This window comes from Parasteatoda tepidariorum, chromosome 6 (assembly GCF_982258835.1).
Source record: "Parasteatoda tepidariorum strain Cologne lab strain chromosome 6, Ptep-v5.0, whole genome shotgun sequence".
Taxonomy (NCBI): Eukaryota; Metazoa; Arthropoda; class Arachnida; order Araneae; family Theridiidae; genus Parasteatoda; species Parasteatoda tepidariorum.
Genome location: NC_141760.1, coordinates 47711800 through 47734480, shown reverse-complemented (window position 1 = coordinate 47734480; position 22681 = coordinate 47711800). Strand labels below are relative to the sequence as shown.

At 30.0% G+C, this 22681-nt stretch overlaps 3 protein-coding genes across 8 annotated transcripts in view; 1 reads left to right on the top strand and 2 right to left on the bottom strand.

The window, feature by feature from the left end:
* clu (clustered mitochondria protein homolog) overlaps positions 1-2838 on the top strand; it is a 41460-nt gene extending 38622 nt beyond the window's left edge. For all 6 annotated transcript variants that reach the window (XM_016055686.4, XM_016055682.4, XM_071178701.2 and 3 more), the window contains exon 35: positions 150-2838. In XM_016055686.4, coding sequence (XP_015911172.2) covers positions 150-291 — 142 coding nt within the window. In that variant the 3' untranslated portion in view covers positions 292-2838. The remainder of the gene's footprint in view (positions 1-149) is intronic.
* Positions 2839-13742: 10904 nt separating this feature from the next.
* On the bottom strand, positions 13743-15170 carry Ciao1 (cytosolic iron-sulfur assembly component 1). The gene has a single exon (XM_016055692.5). It carries the CDS (start codon positions 14844-14846, stop codon positions 13848-13850), a length of 999 nt encoding a protein of 332 aa, XP_015911178.3. The 5' UTR covers positions 14847-15170; the 3' UTR covers positions 13743-13847.
* Positions 15171-20952: 5782 nt separating this feature from the next.
* The window catches only part of LOC107442186 (guanylate cyclase 32E-like), a 123133-nt gene continuing 121404 nt past the window's right edge, over positions 20953-22681 (bottom strand). Inside the window, exon 21 of the mRNA XM_087165809.1 lies at positions 20953-22645. Coding sequence (XP_087021935.1) covers positions 22262-22645 — 384 coding nt within the window. The 3' untranslated portion in view covers positions 20953-22261. The remainder of the gene's footprint in view (positions 22646-22681) is intronic.

The window sequence follows — 22681 nt, the reverse complement described above, 5'->3', positions numbered from 1 at the left end:
ACTATATTATATTTTCAAAAACAGCTTTATAAGCATTAGATTCCTGTTCAAAGTATTGTATTTATTGAGGTAGTTATTTTGCTGTCTAATTTAAATTAACAAAGTATTATTTAGAATTCCAAAAACTGATATTCTTTTATTTTTATTAGTCAGCAAGATATTGACAATTTTAGAGCTGAATTTGAGAAAAGGCAACTCAAGGACTCGGACTCTTCCAAACAATCTGTTGTTATTACAGATGAAAGTAACTCGAGCAACCAAATGACTGAAGAAGAATGTGCAGCAAGATAATCTAAAAACGTCCATTTTACTATGTAAAGCACAACGATTAGATTGCTTTTCTCATGGTGTGCAAGTTTATAGGAAATAGTTTTATGGAACTGATTTTTTTTATACGACAAAAAAAAAAAAAGCGTGTAATACATCAGGGTGTATAAATAATTTGGCCCTCTTGAGTAAGCTTAATGAGAAGCAACTGCTAGGTATAATGAAAAGCAACTGTAGATGTTTATATATTTCAGTTATTTTTAAAGTTTCGTTATTTTAATCTCGCATTTGTAATTCTTAGAAAGGTGTAACTTTTCTGGTTTGTTGTATTTGTTAGTACCATAAAAATTACTGTGGCATTTTTATTGCATAAAAATTTATTTTCACACATTATTTCTTGTTTTTAAAATATATTTAAGCAATTTTTATAAAGTAAAGTAACTTTTAGTTTGATTTGTGCTGTGAAATGTAATCGTTCTTGTACAAAGACAAATGATTATTTTTTTTGTCGATAAAATACAAATTAATGAATTAAATATAAAACTGATTGTTAAATGCGACATTCAATCAAATTCAAATTAACAAAATCTAGTCCATGTGTTCTAAGTTTGTGTTTTATATATATTTACCAGCATTGCCTAAATAATTTTAATATTTCTGTTGGAAATTTCTCATACCTGTTAATCATAAACTTCTGAAGAATCTTATATTTTTGCACTTTTTCTAAACTAAATGAAATGCATAACATATTTTCCATTTCAGTAAAATCCGTGCTTAAGCTGTGCCAAACTATGAAAGGCTGGATAAATCATTTTTACGTAATCCTTAATTTTATTAATATTGTTGTGTATTCTTTTTATAGTAATAGATCATTTGTGAAATTAGTCACTTATACATTGGTTTATTTTTGTAGATTGTGTTTTTGAAAGTGTTTATGTAGTATTCATTTCATAGTATGGATTTTCTTTTTCATTGACCTCTTGTTTTATTTAGTTGTCATTCATTAGATGTATAATTTGTGTGATAGATTGAGGCTTAAAACGTAGGAATTGAATAGGTCTTTTAAAGATTTCTTTATTTAGTTACTGGATATAAAAGTTATTTGAAATCATTAAAGTATCCTTGGAAAGAGCTTGACGCAAAGCCATTTATCAATTAAAATGTCTGATACTTTCATTTGCTGCCCCTTGCTCAATAACATCATGAATTCTTTTGAGTGTATATTAGTCTTTACATATCATTTTTTTTTTCAATTAGCATTTTTTGTTGTTCTAATAGGTAAATTTCTGTTAATTGTGTGCAATATAAAATGTGATTATTTGTTTTTTATGAGGTTTGTTTTACTTATATAAAATTGTTCATTAGAAACATTACATTTTAGAAATTTTAAAACATTTGAAAGCAAAAATTTGAATTATTTAATTATTTTTATAAAAATTAAAGATCTTTTAAGATATATGTAATTTGGTTTATTCTAAGCTCTCTTTGGTAAAAATTGTGGAAATTTATATTTTTAAAAGCTTTTTTTATTATATTTTTTCTTTTTAAAAATGTAAACTAACTTGGAGGATTTTTCTAAATATTAATCAATTTTTTTTATAAGATGCATTACTTTGCTCAAGTTAATGCTGTTTAGAACACTTATCTATGCATTTAAAACTAAGATCTAAAATTCTCTGTACATTTATAACCTAGATGTTTTTAATCAGAAAAACTTTTTATAAAAGTTAAAATATTTTGTAGTCATAACAGGAGACATAAATTTGTATTAGGTATAATTAGAATAACTTAATTTAAGAAATAGTTGTAGTTATTAGATTGGCACATAGATTATATTTAAGCCGAATTTAGACATTTATGCAGTTCATATTTTACTTTCTAAACAACCTCAGCAATTGTGAACCTCATACATATATTTTAGTTACAATTTGGTAGAAATATATTGGAGTTATAACAAATATAATTGTTAATTTAAGTTCTTTAAAATAGTGATTTACATTACTTAGTTTAGCTTAAATCTAGCAGTTTGATTTTCTAATAAATTAAATTTCTTTTGGACCAAAAACTTCTAAAAAACTTTTAACTAAAAAACTTTATGGTAAATTAATATCATAAAATTATTTTATTTTATCTGGCAAATAAAAAAATATCTTTTTATTTCAATGAAAAGCTCATTGTTTAATTTTTTACAGGCTTACTGAAGGTTCTTTTAAAAATATTATGCATTATTTATATACTTAAAATTAAGCATGCATGAACTGTTGAAATTGATTTAGAAGTCTATAAACTATTTTTTTAAATTTCAATGTTTCTTTCCTGTAAAAATACACAATACTTTTTAAATAAGCCATATAAATATTTTCATATATATACTGTGATAATTATTGTAAAAAATAATTGAATCAAAAAATAATCTAATTTGTTTGACTGTATGGAAACTTGATGAGATATTACTGGAAATGTAGTACAAGATTTCTTCCTCTGTACTAGACATCACAAATGCATTCATTTAAGAAACCTCAAGGGACCTAATGTTTTACTATTGTTATAATAAAAATTGATTAATAAATATTTGTTGTGTTTCAAAATATTTCATACATCTATGAGAATTTATTAAGTACTGTTTCAAAATTAATTTATTTCTGTAAAATAAGAACTTTTTTTACACAACCACAGGTTGTAAATACTATGAACTAATTATAGTTATATATCACACAAGAATTCTAGTTAATGATTTTAAAGTAATCCAAAGGTTAAAAATTAGTACAACATTTACTCTTAGCGTAACTAACTCCTGTCATCCAACAATATCTGGGTATTTTAAATGCGATTACTTTGTGACATTATTCAGAAGACTTTGGCAAATCAAGATCCTGTTATTTTGTCTGATTTCAGAAGGATAATTGTTATCAACAGTCTGAAATTTAGACAGATTTAGAAATAGTATAGACTGACTAGAAATTGTTTTACCAAACATAAACTTTTAATCTTTGGATTACTTTAAAATCATTAATTGGAATTCTTCTGAGTTATGTCCTCTCCTAATTCTGCACGCTTTAAATGAACTAAGATATTAAATCATTCATAAATGTTAACATTTTACACATGAAAGAAATATCAGTCTTACAGTAAGTAACAGACTGTGGAAAGGGACTGTGACTGAGGATTTGAATTAAGTATCAGAACATGAATCTGGAAATGAATGTATTGGAGTAACACTTAAATCTAGATTGGTTGTGCTTCATTTCTTTGAAAAAACAGATTTTAAATTAGTAGTGGGTATAAAAGAAGGGAACCATACAATGAGTCTAAAAATTTTACTTCATTGAAAATCTTTGTAAAAAACTGTAAATATAATGTAAATACCACACACAAAAATTTTATGGTTGGTTGAGGGTGTAAGTGGAACTCTATGTGCAGCCTTTTTTATGTGGTGAGTTCTGATCTAACAGTAAGTGATGAAATATAGTGAAAATTACAAAAAATTTGCTATTGTTTTTTGTAATATAAAGTGAGGGCAGAAAAATTTTCAATTGATCAGAATTTAATTTAGGTTATTCAAACAAGTATAATTATAATTTCAGAAGTTTTAGCAAACTTAAAAATATTTGAAAAAGGCATGAATTGCTCGAATATTATAAGAATCAGATTTTAAAATTTTGTGCAGTTTTGTCCTTAGTACAGTATGCAACTTATGCCCTAAAGCAGTTGTCGGCAAACTTATTAGCCAAAGAGCCAAATATGAACATTACAACAATTTTTAAAAAAATTGGGAGCCAAATCTGCTTGTTTAGTAAGCTTTTATTACACTAAATAAGTAGTACACTAAATAAAACTAAATTTCATACTTAATAAGTATTTATTAATGCGAACAATGTGTTTGCATCTCCTTGGAAAGTTTGAGTAACTCAGGTTTGTATGTTGTTGTCTTTAATTTTAGGCATGATTCCAAGTTCTCATCAATGAGACGACTTCTCAGTTTACTCTTGATAATGTTCATGCTTGAAAAAGATTGTTATCATATATATGTAGAACCGAAAAGGGAAAGAACAGCAAACACGAACTTTTTCAGCTGATCGAAAGAGTCAGGAATACTATTCCAAGCGTTGAAAATGATCATGTCTTCCATCTCCTGGTCATTTAAAGCAGACCACTTGTGTTGTGAACTAAGATCAAATTTTTTTTTCTCTCAAATATTTCCAATTCAACACAAAGACGTTCGAATTTAGAGCTCCATATCTTCTTGTTTTTTTAAATCCAGCAATTGTATTTCAGTTTTTTAAGTTTTTTTTTAAATGAAAATATTATTGCGCCTTCCGTGGATATTTGTGCCAGAGCCGCACTTTGCCGACCACTGCCCTAAAGCATTCTGAAACATTAATTTTTTTAGACCAACTCTGCATGGCAGCACACATCTATTGTGAATGACATACATCAGGGGTGTGATTTTATTAAGGACAGCAATGCTCTTATTTGTTGAACCCTTTTGAGTAATACAAAGGTGGTCTAAATTTTATATTGAAAGGATTAAATGTAGTCTCATTGTCCAAAAAAAAAGGGTTTAAGTGCTCAAAATTCATGATTACCCTAATCCAATCTAGGAATTGGGTTATGTTTGTTATAGATAATTGCTCAAGTAAAATGAGGAGTTGCCCTGCCTTGGAAGTCTATAAAACACCTTATATTTTATTACATTGAATTGAACGAATATATTTCAAAGAACAAAGGGAGTCTATTTTCCTAAATGAATTACTGATCCAATATTAAACATGCATCATGTAACTAATGATTTGGTGAAATTTTGCAAAACTAAAAGTTTTTAGTTGTAGAGATGAAATCTTCATATAGGAGAATACTTCTCCAAAAAATTTATTTCAATTAACTTTAAATGATACATAATGCATAGTATTGGTGTATCAGTTGCAAACAGGACTTAAAAATGAAAGCGTACCAAACAAAGTTATTTTTATATTAATTATTTAAAAAATTCTACACGTTACAGTAACTCTATTAATTATATGCACGTTTTATTTTTAAACAAGCTTTGCTCAGGATTCCCAAAACTTGGTTTTGAACAAATATTTAATATTTGTAAAAGCTCATTAAAGCTACCTGAATGTAAATGACTGGACATCAGTCTTTTAAGGTTTCATCTCAGTTCTTTTTAAGGAAAATATTCTGAAATACACTTAGTGACAAATAAAAGAATTAAACTATAAAATTAAGAAAAAGATTATTTTTTCTGAAACTTTTTAATGGTTCCTGAAGATCCCTTTAATTGTTTCAGGTATTCAATATATAGGATTTTGTATCCAACATGTGAATCCTGTGGCAGAATTTTTTTCAAGCTATCTGCGACAAAATTCTCTAGCACTAATATCTCTCTGCAAGATACTTTTAATAATAAACAAATGTGTTACAAACAAAGGTGCTGTGTTTACAAAAAATAACCATATATATCTTTTTAAATTGAACATGTAATAATTTTATATTCTAATATGGGTGATATTCAAGCATTTTGTCGGGGGTGGGAAGTGCACAAATTATTTCCTTCACATTTTGTAAATAATCATCATAATTAAAAATCATGAAATCCTAAATAGTGATTGCAGAAAAAAAGATTAATCACATGAATCGGATTCCTCAAATGTGTGTTTTGTTTCGAGATTAGGTTGTATTATAAGATTTAAAAACTATGGAGAAATCAATAGCAACTGCCAAAAATCCCATAGAATTGTTGCCTTAAAAAGTAAATACTCAAATGCATGATTTGAATTTTCCATATAGTTTGAAATATTTTGGGATATTTAAAAACCATGTGAAAATCAATATCAACAAATGTTGAAAATACAATTAAAACATTACATTGATTTATGATAACATCGTCGTAAATTCAGCGCGTCCAAATGTGATTATATAAATACATGATTAAATATTACATAAATTTTAAGTTGATTAGGTAATGTTACGAAGATTACGTTGTAAATTTCTGTAGAAAAGGAAAGTAAATTATTTTTTATACTTTTCAAAAGAAAAATCCTTCTGCATCTCCGTAACGTTTCAGGGTTCCCACTCTATGATGAGATTGAAATTCAAGGACTTTCCAGGACTTTTCAAGGACCTCAACAAAATTTTCAAGGACCCTAATCTAAGACCAATTTTAAAAATTATTCTCTTCTATTTTACTAGAAGCAACAATGCTTGTTGTGGCAATAATTAATTTCAAATATAATACCTAATGCTTTGCCTATATAGAGAGAAGAGAGTATATGTATTATGGACTAAAATTTATATTTTTTTAAAAACAACCCTACTGGTTTTACATATTAATTCACAAAATCATTTTCAGCACAATCTATAACTAATGGTAATGAGGTGTTAATGGTGAAATCCTTTAATTCTGTGTATTTCCATGTGAAGGCTGCATGAAAGACAGAGCTAAATCTTAGGTATTCCATGACTATTCCATAACCCCCTCCTCTCCTCTATTAAACATAGTTTCTGAAATTATTCATCCATAATTTACACAACCTTCTCTAAATGTTATGCAGCAACAATTCCTTCTGAAAATAAAAATTAGAAGGAACATATCCCATTTTCATCATGTTCAAAAGCATTATTTGTTATGTGTAATCCACAACTGCCAATGAATATGACCTGGTGGGAATATTTCTCTTTTAATTCACACTGAAGCTTCTAATAGAATTTCAAATTGACATAGGGTCCATCCATGGATAATTGAAGTATTTTAGAGAGCTTTTAGCCATCATCCATGCATTTGTAAAAAGAGGACAAAATATTTTCTGCAGTTCCATGACCCATAAATTGGGAGGTAAGATACTTAGTGCAAACTTTATTATCAATTCCTTACCATAATGTCCATCTGCTTAGATTGAAGAGACTGATTTAACGTCTCATCAAAGAGTACAGTGCAGCAATCAACATTCTTCAGCTCATTTATAAGTATTTATAAGTATAGTGCCAATCTAAAGGAGCCCAAATAGGCTCACTTTGTGGCACTACAAAAAAAATTGTCTCGCTATACAGCTATCAGTAAACATTTTGGAGAACAATTCACTAATCCCTTCACAGGAGTTACATGAATAATTACTAGTGATGCACTTCAGACTCCAGAGAATTTCAGCATCAAGCACATTCCTTTTGACCAGATAAGGAGACAATAAGAAGACCTCGGCCACTAAAGTTTCTGTTTCACTTGGGGCACACGATGTTGAAGGAGTATTTACACCAGATGAATTAGATGTTGATGTCTTTGGAAAAAGAGAACTCAGGGCATGAGACTGCTTTTTTGTTTTATCTTTCTTTCATGTGTGATTTCAGAGCAGATTCTTCCATTTTTGCGATATCGATCTCCTTCATGCATAATCGGCACTTGGCTCTGAACTTCTTTTCGGGCATCGATAAAATCCATTCCTTATAAGCTTGATTATCCATCCATTGGGGATTAAAATAGCACTTCCCAGGCATAACTGGTCTAAACTACATAACACAAATACGAAGCTGTGCCTTTGCGAATACGCTTTACAATAAAGTTTTGAAATGACGCAAACGTAAGGACAAGTGCGGATGGTAAAACGGCAAATTTATTGAAAACTACAAGGTACATAATGTTACGAAATTCGAGAGTATTCCAGTTTCGATAAGAAAAAAGAAGATCTAAGCATATGCGACAGAAGATGAAGTGGAGTCTCGCCCCGGACGCATTGATTGTCTGCTGTGCTCCGCGCGCTTGGCAGACACCAAGACGCTAGGCCTGGTTAGAAACGGTGGCGTTAAAAACCACGTGAGAGAGCTCGGGAACAAAACAGAAAGAACGAGAAAGTTCCGCGGGTGTTTTATAAAAAGGGCCGTCGGCAGTATTGGACAAATTCAAGGACCTATCAAGTTTTTCAAGGACCTAAGACGTTTTTCAAGCACTTTCCAGGACCTAAATTTAGCAACAAAAAAATTCAAGGACTTTCAAGGACCGTGGGAACCCTGGTTCTGCAACATTGTCGCCGTGTAGCTGCAATTCTGCAACGGGGCATGTTAATTAACTAACATTAACTACAGTTTAGCACATAACTAATTAATAAATGAACAAAATAATTTCTGCTGTCGACAAAATGTCACTTCAATAAATAGTTATTAAATTTTTGGTGTCGGCATGTTATCAGTCGAGATATTAAATTAAATACAGCACAATGTCCAATATCCAGATACAAATTATACGAAAAAACTTCTATTAGGAAATATTTCTGTATTGTGATCTGCTGCATCAACTATTTTTCCGTATAGTGATCTGCTGCGACAAATTTTTTTTGCTCACATTTATAAAATTAATTTTTTCCAAAGATAATCCCTTTAAAAAAATAACTTTCAATTATTTTATTTAATATTTGTCAAAAAATGTTGAATTGTAAGGCAAATACAGTACAGAACCCATTATCCGGAAATCAGAAAACCGGAAGACCAAAAAACCGGAACGAAATTCGATAAATTTCCCCGCCATTTTCAAAAAAAAAAAAATCCTCATAAGTTTTTAGGATTTTTCTTTCTATTTTGAAAGATGTTTACCTTACCATCATTTTGGAAATAATCATTAGTGTATTACTTCGTTTTAAGATTATTTCCAAATTTTTTTTTTTAGTTGGGTTTAACAATAAAAAAAACGATTTTGTAGCTATTCAGAAAACCGGAAAAATCAGTTATCCGGAATAGCGATGGTCCCGATCATTCCGGATAATCGGTTCCCTACTGTAATTTTTTACATTATAAAGAATATAATTTTACATGGCAAAATGCAAAGTTTAAGGGAAATCGGTCGAATAATACCTGAGAAATCTTAATTTCAGAAAAGTCATATTTTAAAAGCTCGATTTTTCAGGAACTATTCGACTGACTTTACTCAAGTTTTATAATTTTCCATGTAATATTATATTTCTTAAAATGATGTAAAAAATTGTATACCTTACAATTCAAAATTTTTCGACTAATATTAAATATTTATTAGAAGTTATTTTTGCAAGGAATTATATTTGGATAAATGAATTTTACAATTGTGTGCAAAATTGTTTCAATTCGCTTAAAAATTTCGAAATAAGGCGAAATACACAAGTAAAATTAACATTAAAGGGTTCAAGCATTGGATCACTCTCCTGATACAACTATGGGGGCCATATTTCTTTCCCAAATTGTGGCTACCCCTAAATTTTGGGGATCAGAAATCCAAATTCGTAAAAAAAAAAAAAAAAAGCACACCTAACGTTGACGAAAAAAAATTAAAGGAGATTTTACGCAATTTTTTAGGGCACAAGTAAAAATTTGACACATCGTGCATAATCATGTAAGTCAAAAAGAGAAATTTAAAATATTATAAGCACTTACATTAAGTGAAGTAAAAAATATGTATATAAATCTTAATATAAAGATTTTTTAAAACCATTATTTATAGATACTTTAACTATTTTATTTTATAACCGTCGTTGAACAGCTGACCCAATTTTGGGTTTATGCCTGCTAATTTTCAACTCTGTAGACTTGTAATTTTGAACCCGATTCAGAATACAAGGAAAATCCTAGAAGAAGTATTAGGAGAAATTTGCCTTTGTGGAGGACTTTTTGATGGAACTTTCCCACATTTGAGTTACACGGAGAAGAAATTCACCCACGGTTAGCCTAATGACAAGGGGACTGTTATTTGTGATCGGTTTACTACTGAGGATATTTTATGTCAGCACTGTGGTCGGGGCAAGCTGGATTCGGAATTTGTATCGACCAGTCATTGCTGGGATTCGAACCCGGTTCACCTAATTAGAAGGCGAAAGCTCTATCCCCATAGCCACCACGGCTCACCTTAAATTATTAACACTCAACGTACTGCAGTACTGGCGATACCGCCATCTGTCAATAAGAGAAGTATTTTCGCCATCAGTGGATATTTTATCACCTAAAATTTCTTAACAAATATGGAGAAGTTTGAGAATAATCGGGTAAACAGGAGATAGTCTTAAAATACAGGAGTCTTCAATAAAAAAAGTAGACTTGACAGGTATGTTCATTCAGAAAAAGTGCATTTTTGTGTCTGATTTCGTAATTTTTAGTATGTCGCCTGCCCAGATTAATTAGTAAATTTGTGGTCACATCTTTGAATTATTGAGAATGAGTCCAAGAACGTGAAGATTCAACAATTAGATAGAAAGCTGTTAAGATAGGGGTGATGGTGTGCAACTGATGATGTGCAACCCGCGAGAGCTTCTGAACATAATTTTTTTTGAAAATTAAAAATTTGGAATCTTTTGAATTTCTCTTCACAAAATATTGAATCTTAACACGTACTATAATGGTTAAGTTTTAGTTTCTGCTTAAACCATATAGATTTTATTTAATTTATTAAGGAAAATATGTTACTAAGTTAACTGATGAAAATATTTATTGTTCAGAGGACCAATTGTGAGATAAAAATTATCATACATGCCACCAACATGACTAAATAAGTGCGCGGCTAAAAAAGTGTCAACCTGCTGTGCAAGTAGACCTTCACTCAAAAAGGTTGTGCACCCATATATTAGGAGGAGTTCCATTTTTTTATTTTGTGCACTGTACATGCATAGAATATTACAAAATGCATTGAGTACCAATATAAAGAAAGATGCCTTTCTTAATTGTCTTCAAAATTTTTTATTCAGTTATTGTGCAGAGAAAATATTTTCTACAACTTACAGTGTTTTCACTACAGCGCGAGAATGCGAGAATCTCGCATATTTTTTTATATTCTCGCATTAAAAAATGATAACCGCGAGAAATTCACGCATTCTATAAACCAGGGTTGGGTTTTTGACGTCAAAAAGTGGTTTTTGACATGACAAGGGTATAATACTGGTTTAAACCGTCAAAAATGTCAAAAACTGAAGTTTGCCAAGAAAATATATAAACTTCAAAACTACCAACAGTTGCCATGCATTATATTGAAATTTAATTATACTATAGGTAATCAGCAGGTTTTAAAATATTTTTTAATTAAAATTAAGGTAAAATAACAGATTTAAAATCTCAGAAATTTATATTCAAATGCATGTGCAGAAAAATTTTGCAAAAAATTTTTTTAAATACTAATATTTAAAAATTTTTTCTTCTTCTTTTTGATACTTAAGAAAATTAAAAGTTTATTACTATGCATTTTTGATATATAAGGAACATATAACTAATATTTATAAGGAACTTACAAGTTATGTTGTATAAATACAAACTTGATGTAAGATACAAGTGCATAAATTTTTTTTTTTAATATTATACCGAATATCTTTATTATCCAGTATGTTAATTTGAATTTAAAAGTAGTTATATTTATGAATAATGATAAATATAATTCATATTGTTTATTATATTTATTTATAATTATTACACTTATCGTTTTAAAACAATTTTTATCTCTTAATTTTTTTTTCTCCACTTGTATTAAGAATACAAATAATGCATATCTTGAAAGCAAGAAGTAATTATTCAACAGTTGAATATTTAGATATTCAACAAAACTATATCGTATTTAGCAAAATGAAATTCACAAGTATTTGGATAAACTTAATTTTCAGCATAGTAAATGAATAGGCTGAATATACTGTAAATCGACACTAACTACTCTGTGTATTTAACAGAAAGCACTTAAATTTGTATTGTCTTATGTTAAAAAGATTATTAAGAAGATTTAAAAGAATATTAAAAAGATTTTTCTTTAAAAGAAGATGTCTAATGTATTAAAATGCTAATGTTTATCTTTAAAAATGTCTAATTTTTAGTATAATCTATATTATACACTAAATTTGGTTTTAAATAAATTTCTTAATAATATCACTGCAGATTTTCAATAACACATGAAAATGAAAACATAATATTACAAAAGATGTGAGCTTTCAAAAGTACAAGATTTTGGTTACTATTCAAAATATAAGTGTTTCTTCAAAATTTTTAAATTTATTTTTTCTAGAACATATTTAGAAACACTATCCTTTATAAAAAAATATATAAATTTTATGTATTAATTAAATTTTACATATGAATATAGGTTTTTGACATTTTCGACAGTGAGGTTTTTGACGTGACGGTTTAAACCATGGTTTAAACTGTCAAAAACTGTCACATGTCAAAAACCTGCCAACCCTGCTATAAACCAATTTCAAAATTCGCGAATTTCTCGCATTTTGAAAAAAATTTCTCATTTGCGCCATTTAGAATAAAAATCCGTTTCACTTTTCTTCCTGGATCTTTTATTATTTTCAACATCTGCCCCATTATCTAGCTTCCCTATTTACCAGTATTGTTCAGAACCTTTAAGAACAACAGAACACCATCCTTCCGAACCACGGAACCTCTTTCAGAACGCATTTCTCTGCAACCACGTGTTTACCGTAGGTAAGGTTTCTTCATGCATGTAAGATGTTCAAATTTTTGCTCGTTAATGTAAGATGGACAAATACCTTGTAAAGCCAATATCTTCTACTCCGAAACGGACAAATGAAAATGAAACAAATGTGGGTAGAAACGATCAAAACGAAACAAATACGCATTTGAGCACCTAATGAGAATAGCTGGTGAAAAAGTAGATGTAGAACATTTTCCATATGATGATGCTGCAAAAATATTCAATGCTTTAAAAATTAGAAGATATTAAAAATGCATTATGATTAAAGAAATGATTTTTTTCCCAAGTCTCTTGGTGTTTTTTTTTTTTTTTTAATTTTTGAAGTCTCACTTAATTTTTTGAAATCTCACCCTGTTTTTGAGAAAGGGTGAGAAATTCTCACCCATTTTTTTTCTGAGATGAAAACACTGAACTATATAAATGCACATAGGTTCAACAAATTATGCAAAAATATTCAAGGGGTATCCTTTTTGGGTAAATAGCAGTGCGCAGCACAGTGATTTGGATAAAATGTTGAATAACTATTCAGCTTAATTTTAATTTAAAGGGTAAACTTAATTTAAGAACTAAAACCTTCCTAATTGTAACTAAAATTTTTTGCCGATCTTAATATATGCACTACTTTTCAATTGAATATCATTCATGGGGAAAACTGATTTTATGTTGTAGGAGAGTCACCAACTGAATACTTCGAAAAAAGATTCTTCTAAACCTTTAGAGGGTTTAAGTAATTTGGCAAATTACAGCAAAAGTTAGAAATTGTATTCTGCAGCAAGTGATGAACGGTCATAAGCAAAACTTGCAGAACAAAAAAGTTTACAATTTCAGGCTAGCATTGACATTGATTCAAGAAGCAAACAAAGAGCAGAATAACCAGTATTAAACAAATCGACTTCCTAATTAGCTGTTTTTTAATAGACAGGAATTTTTTATTTTATTTTTCTCTAAATATATAAAAGAAAGTTAAGATGACATGTTTCAACCACAGGTTATTAGTTGCACATTACTGCCCTAAATGTACAAATATTTGAATAAATGTACAAATATTTGAAAAAAATAATCGTATAAAAATATATTTTATTATTCTAAATATATAATCACATATAATTATTCAATCTATATAATATACTTAAGTTTCTAGAACAACCAAAATTTTAATTACTTATGGCTTAACTTCCCAAAGCTTAATAGTAAAATCGTCACTTCCTGAAGCCAAAAGTCCAGATACTTTCGGATTAAAAACAACAGAATTAACATCCGATTCATGCGCGTCTGATACTGAAGCAAGCAAATTAAAACTAGGTGAATCAGTTTCCGAATTTTGATCCTCATAAAAAACCTTAATACCATTATCCCCTGATGCAGTGGCAATGTAATTAGTTAATGGACACCATGATATATCATAAATAGGTCTCTCATAATATCCAGATATTGTACACACACATTTCCATGCAGAATCAGAGCCGATAGTTTCAATTCCTGCAGAATTACCAGGAGGATACTCTTTCCAAATTTTAATAGTTTTATCATCACCACAAGTCGCTAATGCATTACCAACACTGTTAAAACACGCAGACCAAACAGTCGATGAATGAGAAGTTAAAGTATTGACCACAGACCAATCATCACTATCTTCTTTATAAAATTTAATAGTGTCATCATAACTAGTTGAGACAAGTAGATCTTTAAGAGGATGCCATAGGACCTTTTTTACATCTTGAGTGTGACTATTGATAACGCTAGCACATTCATATTCATTATCATCTTCGACTTCCCAAACCCACACTGATTTATCGCGACTACAAGTACCTAAATATTGACCAGAATTAGACCAAGCAACGCTTTTAACTTCGTTCTCATGCCCTTCAAGAGTTGCAATGCATTCGAATTCTCCATTACGACGTTCCCAAATGCATGTTGTAGCATCGAAACTAGCAGATGCGAGATATTTCCCACAAGGTGACCATGCAACACTACGGATGGTTCTTTCATGTCCATCTTTTAAGATTGCAATAGACTTCCAAGATTCCTGTTCTTTACTCCATATTCTGATAGTTTTATCACCGCTGCAACTTGCTAAAACTTGACCGGTAGGGTCCCAAGCAACACACCAAACTCTATCTTCATGGCCAATCAGTTCAGCAACTAATAATAAAGACATTGTTTTAAAGTAATCCTAAATATTTGACAAATATTTCAAAGTTTGCAAGGACTTCGCTATTTTTCCTTGTCACATGGAGTACATGAACAGAGAATGTTTACCACCACTTTGTGTTGTTTACAAATTATGAGATGAAAGTAGAAGTCATTGATCCTAGCAAGCCTCTCTTTTACCTCTGATATAACGGAAACGGACCATTTTTACTGCTCAAGATTCGCCCATGTTATTCCACACCATGCGGTATTCTCATACGATTGGAATATGCAACTGCATTTCAATACAATTCGTGCATGTCCATACGCAAGTGGTTTGTTGATATGTTATTTCTAAGAAAGCATTCAAACAGCATGAAATCACTCTAAACGCTGGTGCAAATGTTTAGAAACTAAATGCAAGTCGCATAAATCATGCGTGCGCAACATTGTATTGATGCAAGACCGCATTTGCGTATGACATCCAGTAAGTATGGCAATTAAACATTTGCATGCGCGTAGACAGGGCCACTCACACAGCATAAAATTGAGTTGCATAGGTGTTGGTCAAACTCGCGTATGAGTTTTTAGATACTATTACGAGTATTCGCGATCACAACGAATACGCCCTTTAGCGGGGAGGATATTTTCCTGCTCTTATTTATTAAGTTTTCATTTAGTTTTATTGGAATCACTAGTGGAGCGTCCCGCAGTGGACTGATCGTTAAGACACGGTTCCCAGCAGATCACCGAAATCAAGCATCACTGGCTGCGGTCAGTGTGCGAGTGGGTAACCATATGGATCAGTCTGCGTAGGGACCGAGGGTGTGCGGTATTGGTCCTCGTTAAACTGTTCTACCGTAAAGTGCTCGACTTCGCGTGCAGGTCGGCGAGCTACCAAGGCGGGGGTGCCATCCCCTCCGCAGAGGATCAAAATTGTGATGGCATGTCTTCGGATCTTCTTCAGGGATTTTTTTCAGACCATCGCCAATATCCCATTGTGCAGCTCTAGTGCGACGTAAATGAACCACAACAACATTAGTGGAGTAGGGAGTTTTTTTTTTTCAGCAGCAAAAAAGTAGCAAAATTTCCTTCCTGAAAAGGCAGAAGACTTTAAAAAAACCCGATCCAGATCATTGGTAAATCATTCGGAAGCAGAACTCGCCCAATATTTGAAAAGCAATTTCCCAAATTTTTTTTCTTCTAACCAACTTGCAACCGATAACTTCCAATTTCGTGATCGTCTACTGATAAAGATGAGTGAATTAAGGTAAAATAAAATTTTTTTTGTTGTCTTCAATTCATTAGAAATTAAAGTGAAGTTAACATTGTTTACTTCATTCCAATGAATAAATGTGATTTTTGAATGTGTAGAACTGTAATAGTTAAAGAATATTCGTCTTTTTCATAGAACAGTATATATTTCTGTATCTATATAATTCAGAAAAGAACAATAAAGAATCATACGAATTACTTGAAATAGTATCATTTGCTTTGATTGTGAATAAATTTTTATCGCTTTCTTAGTAATTATTCTTTAAATTTGAATGATTAATTTCAACTAGAATTCAGCTATTCTGTTTTTAAGTTACATTTTTAAATTCATATCGAGATCTTACAATTATGAAATTTTGTTGTGTGGATTGTCATCTAATAGTAATGAAGGGATATTTTATGTATATATTATTTGAGAGTAAAATTTTCAAACGAAGAACAATTCATTTTGGAACTCTCCAGATTCATAGTGTTATGATATATATAATAAAAAATTTACTTGCAAAATGTTTCCTTCTAGTTTGATGATAGTTGTATACGGAATGATTTTCTACGTCTGGTTAAGAATAAAAAAAATAAAAAAATAAAAAAGCAATATGAAAGTTTTTTATTTCAATATGAGAATTTTTTAGAGTAATTTTTTTGTCATAAGCATTATTTATTTTACAAGTTTATAAATAATGATTTTTTAATTGAAACTTTAAACTTTTTGATAAAAATTGTTGTCAAAAAACATTTTTTGCAAAATTAAATGACATAAAATTATTGTTTCTGTATACTTTTTGTATATTTTAATGCTTGAAGTAATATGATTCAGAAAAGTATAGAAATTGAAGTTTAAATAGACCTTTCATATTAGATCATTAAATTTAATAGAGTGATTTCGCAAGCATTTTGTTTCAACTCTAACAGGAGGATAAGAAACATACTTTTTTCTGTTTATTTACAAAAACTTTTTCGATTTGTTTTGGATGTTCATTCTCTAGAAAAAGCGTTGTTATTTTGTATTCGCATGCTTAAGAAAAAATATCAAGCATTTTTCTTTTTTAAATTTAATAGGCCACAATAAAGAAGGAACGTTACCATGCTACAATGAAGAAAACTCCAGTGCACGAATCAAATTTACGTGCGACGCACATGTGAGCATGGCGTGAGAATGTTCAGTAAAGATATCGCAGCCTGAATGTTTCATGAGTGAGATTTTCTCATACGCTACAAGTTTATTTGTTGTTTATTTTTAAATATTTGACTCTAAGAATTAAATATAAGGTACTGCAGTGAATCTAAGGTACTGTAATGAGAATTGCCCCTACGACAGCATGAGTTTTTCAGCATTGAGCATCATCAGCAGATGCAGCAAAAAGTTTTCCATTCAGTAGAAATATTATATTTAATTTGTTTCGAGGGAATATGAAATAAATTATTGGATTTGATCAGTGTGGCTGTTCAGAAACTATACGTGAGAAGAACTACTAATTCATACCCAAAATTGAATACGTGTGAAGCCACCAGTCACATACGCTAAATACATTGTCTAGTGCAACGCTAAATACTAAAACTGGAATACAGTATTGCAAGAGTGCAACACTAATATTTTTATTAATTATAACTATTTTCTTATCGTTTGTATTTCGTACTCTGCACTTTGAAAGGATTTTAATGCATTTTTGTTTTAACCTTACGCACAATGGTCAGATTAAGTCATTTTGCTTCAAGTTAAATTCATTGTTATTAGCTTCAGAAATTTAACGAAATATAAAGACATCCACACAAAAAGCAAGAAAGACATATTTTTTTTTTTATCAAACATAGCCATCAATTCATTATAGTAAGAGAAAACATAGAGGAAATTCCATTATCACAGTTTTAAATATGCATCTTTAAAAACCTTGAATAGAAAGACGTTAAAATAGAATTACACATCAGGTATTAATAATTATAAGCTTGAAAACGCAACAAAGTTATCAAAATCTGATAAATCACTGATAAGTGTATGAAAGCACCAAAATTTGTTTGATTGCCAGCGAAATCCTGCTGGTGCTTTTAACGATCGTGTTTCAACACATTTCTCACTTTTCCGTTTCCTTATGAAATCAAGTAGGTTTAGAGATTTTTTTTATCTCGGCTTTTTTTTAAAAAAATAAATAAATAAAATTCACTAATATATTCCCGAAAGGTTGAGAAAAAAATCGTATTCTTCGTAGGATTCGTAATCGTAGGATTTTTTCGGATGAATGGACTATGTCCAGTCATATAATCTACAGCAGTGTTTCCCAACGTGGGGCCCACGCCCCACAGGGGGGCAATTTGATTGTTAAAGGGGGCAATTCGAAAATGGACTAGACAGGATTTTAATCCTTTAGATCCAGGCCATTTAAATGCAATGCTGAATTTCGGGGACAAAATTGAAAGAAAAAAGCAAATTCTTAAATAATTGCAGCCAATAAATATTATGTGACTTAGTGATTTTTTAAGCGACAAACCTGAAATGAAGTATTTGCTAACAGTCGATGGTAAAGCATTAGTGAGTGATTTAGCCGATATGTTTGAAAAACTAAATTAAATAAGCAACTTCAAGGAACAAATAAAACTCAACTCATGTTGATGCAAAAGCGAAGATATTTGGTTTCATTGTCCTTATTGAGTTATGTCAGAAATATATTAACACTCCAAAAATGTGAAATAAATGATACCGCTTTACTTGTTATTGTCGATCATAAAAGAAAGATTTTTTAATTTTAAAACAAAATTGATTTTCCAACATAGATGATGCAGTCAATGTTAGTGGATTTGTCTGATATATCAATTATACAGTATCAAGAAGAACTCGTAGAAATGCAAAATGATATGTCAGTTAAAACTTTATTTCATATAGAAGGAGTAAAGCATGGCTTGGTTAGGAAGCAGAAATCAAATGCCCAAATTCTATTAAATGTGCAAGAAAACTATTGTTACAGTTTCCATCTTCATATTTAGCTGAATGTAGATTTAGCTGTAAATGATTAACTGATAAAAAAAGAAAGAAATCTTCTGGATATAACACAACGGTGAGACTTGAGACTGAAGCTAACCAAATTGGAACCTAGGATAAAATCTCCTTGCATCAAGAGCAAGGATCCCACTTAATTAAAATATTAAATTATTATTGAAAAATTTTAATTTAAATTATTTTGAATTTTAGTTTTTCATTATATGTTTTGAAAATTAACTTACTGTGTTTAGTTAACAACTAGTGATTTCTTCCTAAAACCTATAATTTAAGTTTCTTAAGTGAACAATTCAATTTTTTTAATATTAAAAATTATGTATATGTTATATAGAGGGGCATAAGAATTTTAGAAAGGCTTAGGTGGGGCAAGGCATAAAAAAGGTTGGGAAATACTGATCTAGAGTAAAAGAGCTGACTGAACAATTCTCGCTATTGGTAAGTTTGTCAGAAAGACTGGCTTTGAGAGAGGGAAAGCACTTAAAAATTACGGAAAAAAGTTTAATGTCTCATTAGTGTGGTCCGTGATGCGGACAAAAGTGTCCACTCTTCACTGCAAAACTTCTATCCCAAAGAGCCCCCCTTTTACTTTTCCAAAGAAAGCTTAAAGAAAGTTCTGTGAGATTCTAGATAAGTCTGTTAGTGTCAATTCATGATGGAAATTGGATAAAGAAACTATACTGTAGATATCCAATGTTTCTAAAAATCATATAGCAGTACGAAAGAGCCTCAGGCTATAAATAAGATAAAAGCTGTTTAAAGAAGCGAAAGACATTTTTCCATAGAGTAAAATGAAGCGGCTATTTCTTGGTGGGATCAGAGAGCTCAGTGCGTGGTATAAAGTGGGATATTTAAAAGGATTTTTTGTCTTCAATTTTCTTCAGTGTCGAGAGTGTTTTGTTCTTCATTTGAGAGAAAAAAGTTAGACTGGCAGTAACAATTATATTATTTATGAAAACACTTATTTTGTTGATTTTTGATGAAGTTTTTTTTGGTACATTGCCTTTATATAAATTTTTTTTATACAAGAATTTTTTTAACGAAATAAATTGTTTATATAATTATTATTATTACGAAAAAAAAACTATTTTATTTTTACTAAAAATAAAACAGAAATAATTTTTCTCTCGAAATGTTAGGTTCTGAATCCCCAAATATTGAAGGGTCCGAACTCCCTTTCCTGCTGCGACGCCCATGTAACTACGATAATTTGAGACACATGAAATTATTTGGGTAAAATGTAAATAGCAGATACAAGTAGAATATGTATAAATGTTTATTTTCCCGGGTGAATTAAAATTAACAGGTATAAAACTTTATTTCTTCGTAAATCCTTGTCAAAGGAAAGGAAAAATCGGAATTAATTTTGCATTATAAAGGATCTCTCTTTTCTCTCTCTTTAATTTCTTCATTATTTTTCCATAAATAAAGAAAAATGCATGTATACTCTTAACTTTTAACAAAGAATCTCTTTTCATGATAGTCCGAAGCATTAGTTTTATGGAGGGATTGGCGTTAAACCAAAAGAAATGCTGCTGAATCCTAAAAGTAATTAAGTTGATAAGGTGTTTGAAAGTTGATTTAAAATTTAAGAATTTATGTCTGGGTTTCATAATTGATCATAGTGTACATAAAAAATGACAAATCACTCTCAGATTTGGTTAAAACGGTCAAATGAAAGTTTCAATGAATAAAACAAGCACAAATTTGCACAATTTTAAATTATACATATTCATATTTATATTACAATATACATATTCATATTTACAAGTTCATATTTACATATACATACTTAAATAAACGCGTTTACATACACATAAATAAATGCAAATTTACATTTACATATTCTATACTTAAAATATTAAATTGGTTCTTGTTATGCAAATGTAGGCGCATGTTAAATATTAATGTAATGTTAAAAATTTGAATATTTATAATAAACTAAAGTTAATTCTAATGGTTTTAGAATTTCTGTCAGGGGGTCATAATCGATAATCATAAAAAATGACAAATCACTCATAGAAATACTGAATCAAATAGAAGTTTCAATGAATCAAACACGCATAAGTTTACATTTATAGATACATTTTCATATTTATAGATACATTTACAGACACAAAAGTAAATTTAAATTTCCATATTCTACATTTAAAATATTAAATTGATTCTTTTTATTTGAAAATTAGACATAGGTGCATGCTTGATGGTTCTCCAGATACGTGTTAAGCAGTTGCAAGCGCTTTGAAAGTAACTCATTTTAGAATTAATGAACAACAGCATGCATTGATTAAAAAATGTGACATCAAAACATTTCTTTCATCAGTAAATGATTCAATATACAATGTACGATACGTAAAGTCAGTGCAGTTGAAGAAAAAGATTAAAATTATTAATTTCGACTTGCGTAACACAAGAAATAAACAAGATAATGCTATTATCGCGTGAATCGCATTAAGTAAATGCAAAATATCGTAATAAATATTGCAAAAATGTAATTTGTAGCGTGTAAAGTATACAATTGAAACTAAACTACCTATGGGAATGCTTGTAACTTCAGTTGTAGTTTTTATTTTTAGCCCCGAACTGTGTCCATATCCCAAAAACACTAAAGAAAGTGCTTCCAAACAGCCTGAAAAAAAAATTTATATACGTGTGCAAGCAACTGAAATTTTTCATTAACTTTTTAATATTAGTTGTTAATACGCGTGAAAGTTGGAAGTATCACTTTAGTTCACTTTGCAGGACTTATAAAATATAATGATGCTTCATTACATTGGAAAAATGTCTCATCGCACTGGAAAGATGCTTCACTACATTGGAAAAATGTTTCATTACATTGAAAAAATCCTTCATCACACTGGAAAGATGCTTCATTACATTGGAAAAATGTTTCATCACATTGAAAAAATCCTTCATCACACTGGAAAGATGCTTCATTACATTGGAAAAATGTTTCATCACATAGAAAAAAATCCTTCATCACACTGGAAAGATGCTTCATTGCATTGGAAAAATATTTCATCACATTGAAAAAGTCCTTCATCACACTGGAAAGATGCTTCATTACATTGGAAAAATGCTTCATTACACTGGAAAGATGTCATTTCCCCCCATTTAGTTCAAATGATTTTTTTAAAAATATTTTTAAAAAGAAGGGTAAGACAGGACGAAATCTTTCAGTTTCAATCTCCTTCTAAGCATGGACATGATGAATTTCTTCTGTCAGAAGAGGAAGAATTTCGATATAAATTAGGTAGTTCGTAATCCTGGAAGAAAGAGTTGTAACTTTTGCTCTGGTACAACAATGGTTTCAGTCTGGGATTAGATTTGCAATGCTTTTTAGATGAACTTGTGTGGATTTGTGGGTCAAATCGTAAAATTTTGCGTGAATCTAGGGAAAATTTTCTGTTGAAGGTAGGTGATGTGTTTCGATTACGTTGCTTTAATGAAGATCTCGTAACTTGTTGAGAGTTAGGAAAAATCTTATTTGTTGCTGGACGAGGAGAGTTCTTTATTCTGTATTTTTCTTGTCCAATTAACCAATATGTAACCATTTCACCTTTGCCCTTTAAGGAAGATACGATAAATATATTATTGCTTGC